General features: G+C 40.0%; 1 protein-coding gene across 1 annotated transcript in view; it reads left to right on the top strand.

Annotated features, from left to right (window-relative positions):
* LOC139692801 (putative helicase MOV-10) overlaps nucleotides 1-13699 on the top strand; it is a 93735-nt gene that overhangs the window by 20762 nt on the left and 59274 nt on the right. Inside the window, exons 5-7 of the mRNA XM_071591093.1 lie at nucleotides 645-967; nucleotides 1072-1187; nucleotides 12526-12686. Coding sequence (XP_071447194.1) covers nucleotides 645-967; nucleotides 1072-1187; nucleotides 12526-12686 — 600 coding nt within the window. The remainder of the gene's footprint in view (nucleotides 1-644; nucleotides 968-1071; nucleotides 1188-12525; nucleotides 12687-13699) is intronic.

Below are 13699 nucleotides of genomic sequence, written 5' to 3'. Positions count from 1 at the left end.
ATTAGGAATAAAGTAGAAGGAAAAATAGGAGGGAAGATTCCACGAGGAGGACCAAGGGATATGTGCATAGGACAAATTAAGAAGGACTTAAAACAGAGAAGATATAAAGATTGAGAGAAATGACGTAAAATAGAGTAGAATGGAGGGCTGCAGTCAACCAATCCTATAAGTAGGAGTCTTTTTCTCGCTATCTCATTCCGAAATACCACTGTTGTGTTTTTTCTTTTAATTTGTGGTTGCCTCATTCTGAAAAACCATTAACGAATTTAAATGCCTCCAGAGAGACTGTGCAAAGCAGGCGTGTGTGTATGGTGTCACATTAAATTGATGTTTCTCATATTTTAAACTTTTATCTATTTAATTTATTTAAGGGAGCCAATGACACTTCTCCTTTCCCCACACCCACCCCACTTCACTCGAGCGTAGTGAGTTGGGGTTCAAATTGTTTCTGCGCCATCGACCTTTAAGTGAATTCCTCTTCCCATGTGGTTATTGGCTCTTTGGCAGTGAACAGTGTTTAGTCCTCTTCTTTTATTGGCCCTTTCTGTTGCATTTGTGCAGTTCTTGCATGGGGTAATCTCCTCATCATCAGTTAGTGTTGTCTCTTTCAATCCCGGGTTTGATGTTACATTATTTTCTTTCAGGAAGGAAATGATTGCTGAGTTTCATTCCCTAGGAGTGCAAGTGACAAATTTCTCTGGCTTGGAACATGTGAGGACATATGAAGAGTCCCTGTTTCCCACTGCCAAAAATGATTCGGGGAAGCAATATACTTTTGAAGTTGTGGGAAAAGATTTGGTGAGAGGAACCTTGAACCTCACTCTCATTAACTATTCAATTGATCAAGTTGAGCTTACCAATATATTCAAAATCAAAAATGATTTTGAAATAGGTACCATTGAGAATCAGGATCCCAGTGATAGTTTTATTATCATGCCCATGCCATTTCCAAAGCAACTAACCAGAGGTATGAGATTGTAACGGTAGATAAATTAGAGATTTATAGAGTGAGATTTGTAAAAAAGTATAAATGACACTCCTGTTAACATATTTCTATTTCTCTATCGCCAGGGGCATCTGCTCGCGTGGTGGTGACCTTCCATGTCACCAATGTTGGCAGGAATGACTTCTTCTTCTTTTTCAAGTTACGAAAGAAAAATGAATTCCATTACGTAATGCAGAAATTGGTGAGTGCAATAAAATACAGATTTCAACAAGGTTCATTTGTAACACAATGGTTCTGCCGTGTAGTCATTGTTTGTGCTCTTTGTTTTATTGGGAGACACACTCTCTGTGTGTCTCTGTGGGTGTATTATCCATTCTATCTCCTTGGGCTAAAAAACGTTGATGTGGTGGTAGGGAATATACATTCTCTTGAACCATGGAACTTGAGATGGGAGCGTTGCTGATTGCTCAAAGAAGAGTCGGAATGCCAAGTGGTTTAAAGAGTAGGAGACAGACGAAAGGTGGTCTGCATGGAATCTGTTCCTCGGTGAGGTGGCCACAAAGGCATCTGACCGCAGTGAGGCAAGCATTTGAGTGATGGCGTCGTGCTAAAATCACTACTGAGGAAGACTACAGGGAACCGCCTCGATTATTTTCCCCACAAACATACGATGTACAATGGTGAATATGAGTCCTGGCAAATACGGGACCCTACCTGCTTGGTTGTGTTGTTCCCAGCAGCAGGAGAGGCGAGTCTTTTGTCATTTATGTCATTCCAGGAAATCCTCACCAGCAGCGAGAAGCAGGAAATAAAACCAGCACCGAAGAATGTGCAGAAGGGGACCTAACCTGTTACAAGGGCTGTCCAGAAAGTAACTTATGTTTTGAAGTAAAACATGAACTTAGTGACGAGACAAAGTTTCATTATATGCGTTTGAAAGGCAAATTCTTAAACTATTTGTCTACATAGTCTCCATTCAAATTGAGGCATTTATCACAATGATTTCAATTCTCTCCGTAAAATAATTTGCCACCTTACATATTAACCACTTGTTTACACCAGTATGATATTCTGCGTCACTGTTGAAAGTGCTGTGTTGCAAGCCACGTCTTCATCGCTGGAAAGATGTGATAATCGCTCAGTACCAGCTCTGGACTGTATGATGGCTAATCAAACACCTCCCATCCAAAGCCATCCAAGAACTCTCGGGTACGATTAGCCTTGTGTTGACGTGCATGGTTGTGAAAAAACAAAACTTTTTTTGCTCAGTTTTCCCTGATGCTTGTTTTGCATCCCCCACCTTAGCTTTTTCAATGTATTGTAATATCTATCAGAGTTGATTGTTGAGCCCCGATCAAGATAATTGACCATAAGCACACCCTCTGCATCCCAAAAAACAGTTGCCATGATCTTTCTGGGTGACAATGTTTGCAAACATTTTCTTGGGTTCCTGGGAGAACTTTTGTGCCCCATTCCATAGATTGCCTTTTTGCCTCACAATTGACGTGCATTCCCCACCATGGCTTATCCTCAGTTATGACGTGATCTCAGAGTGCATTACCATCTTTGTCATAGGCTTTGAGGAAAGTCAGCAATGCAGCCAGATGCTGTATTTTGTGACCTTCCGCCAAGATTTTTGCACCCATCAGGCACAAAACTTGTGATAGCCAAGCTTCACCACTACATAGACTGTGAAATTTGGGGGAAATTAAGCAAGAGATCCGTAGTCTTATATCGGCAAATTTCACAAATTTTTTCGTTGACATTTCATTTCATCTGTTGCTAGGCTAGGTCAACCACCGCTATCCTCGTCGTGATCATTGCTACTCTGGCCGTTTTGAAATGGAATGCAACCACCACTGCTTCACTCCACCTCCTTCAAGGTTTGCAAAAAGTGCCATGGCATTGTGAAGCAGCAAGCTCCGAGTTGAAGGCAGCAGAGAACTTCATCGGTGTCTTCAAGTAGTAGTTTTAATGGGAAATGACCGACAGCTGAGGTCATTTCCGCCATTAGGGATGGACAGGAAAGGATGTGGGGTGGAGAGAAACCAGGCATTGGCATTAGCAGACTCCCTTAGCGAAAGGCACCAAGGGTTCCGTAGAGTAACATCTCATTTGATTGACAGCGTACTCCCTCAAAGTGCCCTCCACAAAGTACCTCGAGTAGGGATCGAGATACCTCCGAAAAATATTCGACGTCGCCGGGATTTGAACCCTCTGGGTGGGAAGCCACTACGATAGCCATCGCACCATCTCAATCCCCCCAGAGGATTATATAGTCATGCAAAAACCCCTTTCACTCACATGCATGCAATACATGTAATGTCAACTAACCTGCACATGCACCTACGAACGTAATTAAAATCTATACAGTAACGTGAAATAACATCTCATGTTGCTATTTTGCGCAAATGCATGTGGCGCATTGGAAATTAAACCCCTGCTTGTTTGCTATTCAGAAAGTCCGCGCTGCTTGAGGAAGTGTGAAGTCCAAAACAGTATGCCAAGTGTGGGAAAAGGTAATGGATCATCAGAAAGCAATGCAAACCGCATCAATTGTCTGCTGACTGTTACAGTGTGTGCATTACTGTTAGGCTGGACCTGTGTTTGATGGTCTCATCACAAATTCACGATGCCATGCTTCATGGAGGAACGGTGCATGATAAAATCTTGTATAAAGCTTGGAAAATTGGGTTCTGACACCATGACCGTGGTTAAGCAATGTGCCAAGGAATCGTTCTCCAATCTCGCAAGGCATTCCTGGGGGGGGGGGGCGGGGGTGAATTGTGAATTAATGTCAAATTAATTCTCAATGACTCACCAAATGCTGGATGAACTCTGGGGAGAGGGTGTCAGATTTTTCTGCTGGTAGTATTTCTTGTGGAACAAGCTGTAAAAACGGTGGAACCCGTACACATTATTGTTTACAATGACATTGATTCTAACTCATCCTTAAGCGAGTACCTTTAATTGGAAAAGTAGTGAATGCTCAATTGTTAAACTGCCTACTCATGATATTGCGCGGTGGAGCCTTGCTTAACGAGCATTAGTCATTGCAGAATCTTACTCCTAATGTGAAACACTTATAAAGCTAGACAATTTTTCCTATATAAATTATTATAAAATACAATAATGTGTTCAATGCTGGAAAAATACTAAAAAATTATGTATAAGGCTTATACGAAGAAAATTGTTTATGCATTTTTAAGGATCAAGAATCATCTTCACATTTTCTTTATCATGGAATGAACCAACCTAGAATGTGAATAAGATCTGCAGAAAACAAATCACATTTAGTCTTTTCTTTTGGATTTCACACTCTGGGAGTTTCGTAATAGTATTCCAGCAGCAATTTATATTTCAAATTGCCACTTGCATTGGCACAAAATAGCGGGGCAAGACAGTCTTCCATTGGCTTGTGGCCAGGAAGTACATTCTACTCTGCTGTTATATAGGTTTGCTTTGGCATCGTCAAGACACTAAGAGATCAGTTTAGCCATAATTAAAAACCTGCTGCAGCAGGCAAACCTCAGGCTCTATGAGCCTCTTGGAGTGTCCTCAATGAGCCTGCTGCATGAGTGTTCGAGCTTGCTGCTTCACCATGCCGCTGGATGCCGCGGTTCTTCTTTTAAACTTCTTGAATCACGTGCGGTTTCACTCTAATACTTCTTGTTTGGTCATAGATGATCTTCTGAACGAGTTCACCTGAAATCACTTTCCCCTTCTCCTTAACCCCTTGCGCTGAAATGACGAGTCTAGCTCATCATGAACTTCCAATGCCAAATCGCACAACGACGAGTGTAGCTCGTCATCAGATTTTCATAATTTTAGCATTATTTAGGGGAACGACATAATTAATTTGAAAGTTTAAAAACTTTAAAAAATCACTAATGTACATAAAGAACTCATATTTCATGAAATATGATGCATTGGAAGTAATAAAATGGTTTTCTATGAGTAGTGATAGCTGTGTTCTCGATGTTTTTACGGGAAGAGGGTTTGTTCGTCAACTTTTTAAAATCCTACTTTTGGGCAGCAGATTTCAAATTGCACTTGCTCGGGAACTACCGCCTTGATCGCCATGAAATGTAGAAATGAATAAATTGAGTTCTCTTCCAAACATATTACGAATTTGAAGGATAAATGAAATTTTAACACAAAAATTTAAAAATAGTTTTTAATCAGTACACTTTTGGCAACATTATTGGTGAAACTAAGCTACAATTTGGAATCTTTGACAAACTGTTGGTTTAGCCATCCTTCCGTAGAATTATTTTCTTTCATTTTCCTATTGGGTGTCCACATAGAAGTATCAAGTTTCTCCTACAGAGTTGCAAGTTTCGACTATCAAGTTTCTACTACAGTTTGTACAGAGTTTGCCTTCTCGAGAAGGGTGTTCCTATTACACGATGAGTCATCTTCTCAGCATTTATTGTGGTGCCTACGCAGTTCCTCTTTGATAACCTTATTTTGAATGCGATCATTCATGTGGTTAGACGGAGTGTGTCACAGGGTGTCGTTTTGGTTTATGTCCACATTTTTACATATATATAGATAGTGAGGTGAAAACTACCCGTCAATGTATAAAAGAATTATAAATTGTGTACGTGAAAGTGACGATGAGAGCATTGAAAAGAAGAGAAGGAGGAGAGATGATAACAAAGAAATTGTTTCAAAACCAACTTGCGTGATTGATTATAATCGAGGAATGTGGACAAACAAGACCAGCAGCTGGCATGCTTCCCGTTGATGAGAAAGTTCATGAAAGGATATAAAAATGTTCTTTTATATGTTTGATGATGCACTGTTTAATTCTTACACTTTATACTCGAAAGTAAAAAAAAGAAGAAAAGTATACCTAGTTTTCGTTTGGATGTTGCAAAGGCGTTATTGGCCAAGGTCACTCTGCCAAATTACCATGTTCGTGGATGACCTCCACATGGTGACATACCAGTCTGATTGCAAGCTAAAAATTGGACTCATTTTCCTGAACATATCCCATCAACAGCAAAGAAACAACATCCAACAAAAAGATGACATGCATGCTTCAAAAATAATGTCAGAAGCGAGACAATTTGGCAGTGTAAGCACCTCCAGGTACCTTCACATTTGCCAGAGTGTTTTGAGAAGTGTCATACTTTTTCTGATTATTAATTATATATATGTATATAATATTATGTATTCCAATCTATTGAATAATAATGTTGTCTTACTTTAAACAATATTTCCCATTTTTAACTTTATGCATAGATTTTTCAATGACATGTATGTAATTTTATTTTTTTGTTAATATTTAATATTATTATTATTACAGTTTTAGCTAAAAAGAAAAATTTCTGGATGAAAAAAAATTCTTTACAATATGAAATAATAATATTTTTTTATTTCACTATTCTACGTTGATTACCAACTACAAAATATTATTTCACTAACTACCATTCCATTTAAAAAGAACCACAGAAAAAATAAATAGAGGATTTTATTATTATTTTTATTTATTAGGTAATCTACCGGTTAAGGTAGGTTTTTGGATGGACGTAATTACCAATAAAATAATTTGTGGCCCCTAGCAAAACACAACATCCTACTCTACATCAGGTCCCTCTGCAGCTCTGAGTACCTTCTTCCTCCCTTCATCCCGTCCAACATCCCTATCCAGTTAATTCCCTTTCCTCCTTTGCCTGACTTTCTCCCCTCAATTACAGTCTTCAACATCCCGCTGCCGGTCAATACCCCGTTCAGACACTTTTCCTGCCTCCATAGGATTGCTCCCATTAAACCCCTCTCTTCGCCCACCATTCCAAGTACTTCCTCGTTTGTTTTCTTCTCTGTCCATTTCACCTTCTCCATTCTTCTCCACACCCACATTTCAAAAGCCTCCAATCTACGTCTATCCTCCTGCTTCAATTACCATGTTTCCGCGCCTGCTCCATATCATAGTTTTTATGAGTCTTTTCCTAATATCCTTGCTCAACGTCCCTGTCATCAACTCCCTCCTCCTTGTGAAAGCCTCTTTGCCTAGTGCAATTCTTCTCCTTACGTCCCTACTACTTTGACCGTGTTGGTCCAAGACACTACCGAGATACGTAAACTGTTCTACCTGCTCCAATTTTTGCCCTCCTATTCTAATGTTAAGCTTGGCCTTTTTCTTTCTAGAAAATCGCATAACCTTTGTTTTATTAATATTGATTCTCATCCCATACCTGTCGCACTGAATTTCCAATTCACTCAGCAATGCTTGCAGCCCCTTGGCTGACTGACAAACTAAAGCTTGGTCATCAGCAAACCTAACTGATTTTACGAATTCCCCGCCCACTTTCATTCCTACCTCGAGTTCTTCCCATGCCTCTTTGATCATATCCTCTGCATACAGGTTGAACATCAACGGTGATAATGGGCAACCCTGCCTTACACCCTTTCCTAACACTGCCCAACCGGACTCCCCGTTCCCCACTTCCACCTGAGCAGTCTGAGACATGTACAGGTTGCGAATTAGCCTCCTTTCCCTCCAATCTATTCCTATTTTCTGCAATATACTCATTAGTTTTTCCCAATTCACTCTATCAAATGCTTTTTCGAAATCTACGAAACAGGCAAATACCTCCTGGTTGTGTTCTATATTCCTCTCGATTAATAATCTCATTACTGCAATGGCATCACGCGTACCTCTCCCCTTCCTAAACCCAAACTGATCATCCCCTAAGTAATCATTTGCCCTACTCTCTATCCTTTTGTTTATGATCCTGAGAACAACTTTAGCTGCGTGGGATATCAAACTTATCGTCCTGTAGTCTTTACATGATGTAGTCGTTATCTTTTTCGGAATAGGAACTAAAACGGATCTCACAAAGTCTTCCGGCCAGATTCCTTCCTCATAAATACTACGGATCAGCCCATTTAGCCTTTTCCTCCCACATTTTCCTAAGCCTTTTAAAAGTTCCACGGGAATGTTATCCACCCACACGGCCTTATTTAGTTTCATCTCCCTTAATGCCCTTTCTATCTCATCGTCGAGTATACCTGGGCCTAAGCTATCTTCCTCTACGTCATGTTCCTTTTCTATGTCTAACTTTGTCGGTCTAAGCTCTTTACCATACAGTTCTTCTTTATATTCCTTCGATCTCTCTTGGATCTTTCCTGCGTCAACTATTACCTTACCCGCCTTATCTCTAACTGCAATCATTGATCTCCCTTTCTTACTTCCCGATAAAGATTTAACTTTGCTGTACAGCGCACCGATTTCACCCTTCCTCTGCAGACTTTCCATATCCTCGCACTGCATCTTTACACCATGCTTCTTTTGCTTTATTTGTTGCCCACCTCAATTTATTGTTTAATTCTTTGTACTTTGTTTTGCCTAATTCTGTATTTACATTTTTCCATTTTCGCCCCTCATCCATCTTTTTCATCATCTCATCCATGATCCATGGTTTCCTAGTCCTTTAAGAGTTAATGGTTCCAACAGTGTCTTTTGCGGCTTTAGACAACCCTGTCTTAATACTTTCCCATTTTTCTTTGATAGTACTTAGCTCTTTATCATCCTCCATGATTTCCTTTACCGCCCGAGGTACTCCTTCCTTTTCAAACCATTTAATGCTTCTAAATTCGATTTTCTAACTCGCCGCCCTTGCCTTATCTTTTGGAAATGAACTCTTCATTTCATAACAACTAAATTGTGGTCAGAGTCCGCATCCGCTCCCGGGAAGGTGGGCGAATTTATCACACTGTTCCTAAACCTGTGTCTAACCAGGATATAATCTAGTTGATACCTTTCTGAGTCACCCGGCAGTTTCCATGTATACCTGCGTCCTTTGTGGTGTCTAAACCAAGTGTTGGTGATGACTAGCCCCTGTCTCCTGCAGAACTCAACTGCTTTCTCCCCATGGTCATTCCTCATGCCTAAACCGTAGTCCCCGACCTCGTCACCATCTCTTCCTTCGCCTACCGTCGCAATCCAATCCCCCATGACTATGAAATGTTTCCCTGCAGGAACACACGTGATTATGTCTTCTAACTGATCGTATATCCTATCGACCTCTTCTTCCTTATGGTTGCTCGGTGGCATGTATACCTGAATAATAACCAAGTTCGTCGGTTCTGCTTTTATCTCTACTAGTAATATTCTATCTGTTACCTGCTCTATGTTGACTACGCTTCTTCCAACCTCTTCATTTAATACTATGGCAATTCCTTGTTGGCTCTCGTCCCCGCCGCTGAATATTATTCTATACTTATCACTCCATTAATCCCGGCTATCTTTGCATCTCACCTCGTATAGACCTAAAATATCGATATTTCCCCTTCCCATCTCTCGCTTAACATTCTCCAATTTCCCTGTCCTCATCATTGTCCTAACATTCCACGTTCCTATTCTAACTAATTTGGTCTTCTTCTCCTGTGTCTTCTGTCCTGCTGCTGCTGGTTTTCCCTTGCAAGGGTTTCGTGGGATGACGACCGCAGAAGCCTTGCCTCCCCCGCTGCCGGGCACGACACGCGGCCGATTGGGCCGAGCCCCGTAGTTGCCAGGACTCAAAATCTCTGTATTGTCCATCATTTAAATCTTGGGAATGATAATTGACGTGGTTTCCCATTGCCTTCCTCAATAGTGTTTTTAACGTGCCACCATCTCTTACTGGCCGCCCCACTGGGGTCAGATGCCTTTGCAGCTGCCTCACTGAGGAACAGATGCTTTGCTGACTACCTTTTGTCTGGCTCCTAACCTTCGGCCTATCTGGCATGGGTGACCCTACCAGGAGCAATAATTATTACTCCCGCCAGCACAGCTCTCGGGGTCATCGGAACGCACAAGCCCTTCCACCACTCCAAGGTTGTAGTCCGGGGAGGGAATTAGAGGATAGGGGCAAAAAATTAGGGGATATTCAAAAAATAAATTGGAGTGGAAGGGGTCACTTTGCAATAGCTTTTCATTTATCCTCATGGGATTGCAGCCTTTCATCATTATTAAGAATAGGTGCTCTTTTCTTAGATATTCTTGTCTCTCTCGTCGAAGCATCCACCTCCTTAGTCATGTTCTTGTGAGTAATATAAATCATTGATGTAGACTGATTGTTGATGTGCATGCCAGATCAGTAACTCTTGCAACATTTCAATGAATTTACTTTTCATTATTGTGGTTATTTTTATTCTCTATTGACTCTCTCCTTGTGACTCTTTCTATTGTGGCATTTTTGCTAGAGTTATGACTCTCGGCACAAAAAGTCACAAATTTTATGTCTGAACGCAAGTTTGGGAAAATGGGTGATCACTACGTTTGCTCGTAATTGCAAATTATTCATTATGTGAGGTGCTCTTAGGCGAGATTCCACTGTAATTATTTGCTTTTATGGATCTCCTGATGGTGACAAGAATATTTTTGTAAATAATTTGGCAAATATGTGAGAAGATTGGATAAAAGTTTAGGTATACATTACAAGTTATTTACAATTCTGTGATAATTTTAATATTGACTTCTCCATGGAAAACTCGTGCAGTGGGGAAAGTTGCCAATCTTATGAACGGCTTTAATTTATTAATCTGCATGATGAGCCCATCAAGAATTTCTCGGGACAAAGAGTGTGCATTTGATCAAATAATGGCCAATGTCTTTGATAAGAATTTCAGGATAGAAAATTTTGAACCTAGTAAGTGTGGTCATATTAGTAAAATGGGACAAAATATCAATCATCCTATATTCTGAGTTACAAACGGTGCTACTCTGATGACCTCACCTATCTTTTTGGCCTTCTGCTTAGAAATGAAAACTGGAATGATGTTTTCTTTTTTGAGTCTTTCGCGGCTGAAATGGATGCATCATCCATTTTGCCGACTAGATACCAGCATTTATTTGAAACCAAATTCCAAAAGAAAAAGAATAGGGTTTGTGATATTACCTTAGGATACAAGAGTCTGAGAACCCCTGATATTGTCCAATTGAAGAAGGAGCTAGCTGTGCAGTCAATACAGGTGGTGGAATGATATTGAAAAGAAATTTTTGTGACAAAAATTCATCAATATCTACAAAAGATGGTTCGCCGTGCTGCAAGTTGTATTTATTATAGAAAGCTATTAGAAAATCCTGGAAATATGGCAAAAGCAGCCTGTTCCATCATAAATATGAAATTCTTAATGGCACTTAAAATGCCCTTGACTGAAGTAGTGAAACTAAAGTACTTTGCATTGATTTAACAAAAGCTTCTGATCATGACATACCTGTTCATCATGACATACTATTTCAACACCTGTCAAGTTATGGTATCACGGGCCTGGCATGTATTTGGTAAAATCTTATCAGGTTGTCTAAATTTTTAATCATGTCTCAAATTCTGGTATGGTAAATACATTTTCTTTTTACGAGAAAGAAAGTAAAATATGATGTATCCCAAGGCTTCACTCTGATCCATTGCTATTCATGCTCTATGTAAATGATCTTCCCGATGATCTCCCAATTATAAATACTTGATTATTTGCAAATAATTCAAGTGTGCTATTTCTAGTCCCAAATAACCTTGAGTTATGGGAAAAACTAAAGTCAACTCTAATTAATCCTCAGGAATGGTTCCAAAATTATATTTCTGCCATCAAAATCAATAAAATGTGAAGTTCTTTAATAATGAAATATCTGTTGTAAACAATGCATCTTTCTTTGGTATTGTAGTGGAAATGGTCCAAGCTCATGGAAGCCTCAAATGGTCAACTATCAAACATTGTTTCTCCACTTCAGTACGTAAGATCTAGTACAACCTTAAATATTTTAAAAGCATGGTTATATTGTAAATGTTCAGTCCTTAATTTCTTATGTACGTTGCCTATGTATTTCTGGGGTAAAGGCACGAATATTACTGATCTTCCAAAGAAACTGCGGGAGATGCCGCAACAGTAACTTTTAACGGAGTCATCCGCTAATGTGCATTTCAATGCAACAATTTCAGAGTGTAAAAATCATTCGCCTTGACTGGGATAAGGCGAATGATTTTTACACTCTGAAATTGTTGCATTACTGATCTTATTAAACAAGAAGTATCTATATAAATCGGGCTATCTATACCATCCTTGGGAGTCTTGCCAAACAAAATATCCTACATCATCTGTATAAAAATTTAATTTATAGTTGTTAAAAAAATCTATACTCATTTAGTACAAATTTACTATATTTACTTGAAAATTTCATTTTCATTTGGTATAAATTTAATTTTGTTTTGTTTATTCAAAATGTCTGCATTATTAAACAGTATCTCAATTCAAATGTCCTGATAAAATTGTTTCCATCCCGTCAAAGTTGATGACGGAAACTAAAATTTCCTCACGAGCATTTACATGATGTCTGTATGTTGGAATCTGTAATTGCCACCAGTAATCTGAGACTTTAGTTTTTTCAATGGTATTATCCATTGTTGCTCGTGGAAAGGAACTGGATCCCCTGATACCTTGATATGTAAATATCAAATGAAGCCAGGCTTAGTATAAGGTGGGCTCTACCCTTACCTATCGAACCAACCTTCGCATTGATTATTGTGTGTGTATGTGTTGATTATTATTGGATATCATATTATTATTGTTGTTAATTGTCTGTGTCTTTACAGTGTGTCTCTGTGTTGAGTGAATACACGGAAACGGAAGACCAAGAGAAGATGGCGTCCAGCCCAGGAGGTCCACCTGCCCAAGAGCTGAGCAAGCCAGAAGTGAAATCTTATACTGTGGAATCTACGAAGATTGTTAGGGCCCCGACCACTAAAAAGAAAAAGTAAAGTGCCTCTTGTATTCATGTAAATAGCCATTAGCTGTGTGCGTTGGTACTTCATTGCTTCTAACTTTCGGCGTGGATTTGTCCAACATTTATGCACACATCTTTAATATTTCAGCTCCAACTTAGTGGTTGGTCAGAAATGCTTTGAAATATTTAATTTATCAGGGTCGCACACTTAATAATTACAAACCGAAATACCTACATTGCCTCTTCTCTATGGTTTTATTAGGATTGATCTATCACATTAGTCTGCCGGTCTAGGTGGGAGTGGGATAAACCCAGGGGGACCAATCTCTGCCACAACTAATCTGAAGCTACGCTAGACAGCGGACATGTTGTTAGGCCATCCTTGCTGCAATCCACCTACTTACAGCTTCCCTTTTGATTCTCTTTTGCCTTCTTTTCCTTCCATTACATCCTCTAGCACTCTTCCCTCAGCTGTGAAAGAGGTTCTTGTTGACATGACATTCTCCCTTCTCTGCCTTATCTTCCTGGGCTTAAATCGTTCCTTGCACTCTAGAACCTTGATTTTACGTAACCAGGCCATCAAGATCATGGGTGGCAACATTTCTTGCCGCTGTGCTACTCGTATAGAAATGTTAGTGGTAGCAGTATTTAGGGGAGGCGACCGACAGCTGAGGTCATTTGCACCATTAGGGATGGACGGGAAAGGATGAAGGGTGGAGAGAAACCCGGCGTCGGCATTTGCCTTCTCTTAACGAAAGGCGCCAAGGGGTCCGCAGCTTAACGTCCCATCCGACGGACGGCGTACTCACTCAAAGTGCCCTCCACAAAGCACCTCCTCAAGTAGGGATCGAGATGCCTCTGAAAAATATTCAACACCGCTGAGATTTGGACCCGGGCCCTCTGAGTGGGAAGCCAGTACGATAGCTACAGCACCATCTTGATCCCAATATGGAAATGTTATGAGTACCATATAGAGTTTAGGGACCTCAGTATATATTTCATAAACATTAATTTCCAGAAATTTTCAGTGTACGAGGTGAGGC

This window comes from Hetaerina americana, unplaced genomic scaffold (genome assembly GCF_022747635.1).
Source record: "Hetaerina americana unplaced genomic scaffold, ioHetAmer1.1.p SCAF_41, whole genome shotgun sequence".
Lineage (NCBI taxonomy): Eukaryota > Metazoa > Arthropoda > Insecta > Odonata > Calopterygidae > Hetaerina > Hetaerina americana.
Note: the sequence above shows the minus strand (reverse complement) of the source record. Positions and strands in the feature narration are given on the sequence as shown.